The 1,341-nt window shown below is 58.1% G+C and overlaps 1 protein-coding gene across 1 annotated transcript; it reads right to left on the bottom strand.

The window, feature by feature from the left end:
• Nucleotides 1–345: 345 nt before the first annotated feature.
• LOC104461101 (potassium channel subfamily K member 9-like) lies at nucleotides 346–1,259 on the bottom strand (the record flags this gene model as incomplete). The annotated part of the gene is made up of 1 exon (XM_010072562.1): nucleotides 346–1,259. A coding segment is annotated over one exon (914 nt), but the record flags the coding sequence as incomplete, so codon positions are not given.
• Nucleotides 1,260–1,341: the final 82 nt, after the last annotated feature.

Consider the following 1,341-nt stretch of genomic DNA (forward strand, 5'->3'; position numbering starts at 1 on the left):
CGAAGACCGCAACACCACCTCTGTTTTGGGGAGCAGGGAGGTGGGAAAGCAAACCTACAGCCGGGTGGGCTTCACATCGGGGGGGCTCTTGCCAGACTCAAATGCTTGAACCTACTTAGGAGGAAAAAGCAAAGAAAACTAACAATGTAATTCAGTGCCTGCAAAAGGAATGATTATTTCCCAACAGGGTTGAAAGACTCCTGCTGGACCCTGCGTGGGGCTGGCTGCCAGCTGCAAGGGGAGAGGAGCAGGAGAAATGAGAGCAGTGAGAGGGACCTGACATCTCTGTTCATAATTTATCCTCATAGTAAGACTCGGGCACTGAGTCTGCCTTGGCACAGGCTCCTAGATGGATTTCCTCCGCAGCCGCGGGTGATGCCGGCAGCGAGGGCTGTTGGATGATAAAGTGCTCCCTGGGGAGGAGCCGGTCTGCCCCCGCGTGCTCAGGGAGACCTCGTCGATTTTGTAGGAAATGGAGTTGTAATACACGGGGTTGGTGTGGCAGCTGAGGGTCTCAGGGTGGGAGGGCACGGGGCTGCCGCACAGCGCAGGTCTGTAGCACAGGCACGTGCAGAAGGCGGGCACCGCGGCCGCTGAGTTGGCCGACTGGCGCCGCTGCCTCTCCGCGTCCTCCTGGACCAGTGGGATGAGGTTCATGTGGCTCGTCCAGTCCTCCACAGGGAGAAAAATGGCATTGCTGTTCTGGCTGTTCTCCCTGGGCTTGAGGTGGATGTTGTTGCGGGCTCTCCTCAGCGAGGCGCGCTCCTCGGCATCCCGCCGCTCATCCTCCGAGTTCATGGTCAGGAACCGCAGCACCACCAGGTTGAGGAAGGCGCCGATGACGGTCAGACCCACCAGGATGTACATGAAGCTGAAAGCCACGTATGGGGGCTTCTTTTGCAAAGCCTCGTTCTTCTGCAGAGCCACAAAGTCTCCAAAGCCAATGGTGGTCAGGGTTATGAAGCAGTAGTAATAGGCGTGAAAGAAAGTCCAGCCCTCGAAATAAGAGAAGGCTGCGGCGCCGATGCACAGGGTCCCCATGCAGGACAGAAAGCCAACAAGAACCATGTTCTCCATGGAGACGTTGGTTGTCCTCATGCCCAGACACTTCTTGATCTTCTTGAGCAGGAGCCGCACGACGGTGTTCATGCGTTCGCCCAGGCTCTGGAACATGACCAGCGTCAGCGGGATGCCCAGGATGGCGTAGAACATGCAGAAAACTTTGCCAGCGTCTGTGCCCGGGGCGGCGTGTCCATAGCCTGAGAAGGAAAGGGGAAAGGCAGGCGTCGAGCCCTCGCTGGGGTGTCCAGCAAGGCTGCCCCGGGACTAAGGGGAGCAGTA

This window comes from Pterocles gutturalis, unplaced genomic scaffold (assembly GCF_000699245.1).
Source record: "Pterocles gutturalis isolate BGI_N339 unplaced genomic scaffold, ASM69924v1 scaffold16542, whole genome shotgun sequence".
In the NCBI taxonomy this organism is placed as follows: domain Eukaryota; kingdom Metazoa; phylum Chordata; class Aves; order Pterocliformes; family Pteroclidae; genus Pterocles; species Pterocles gutturalis.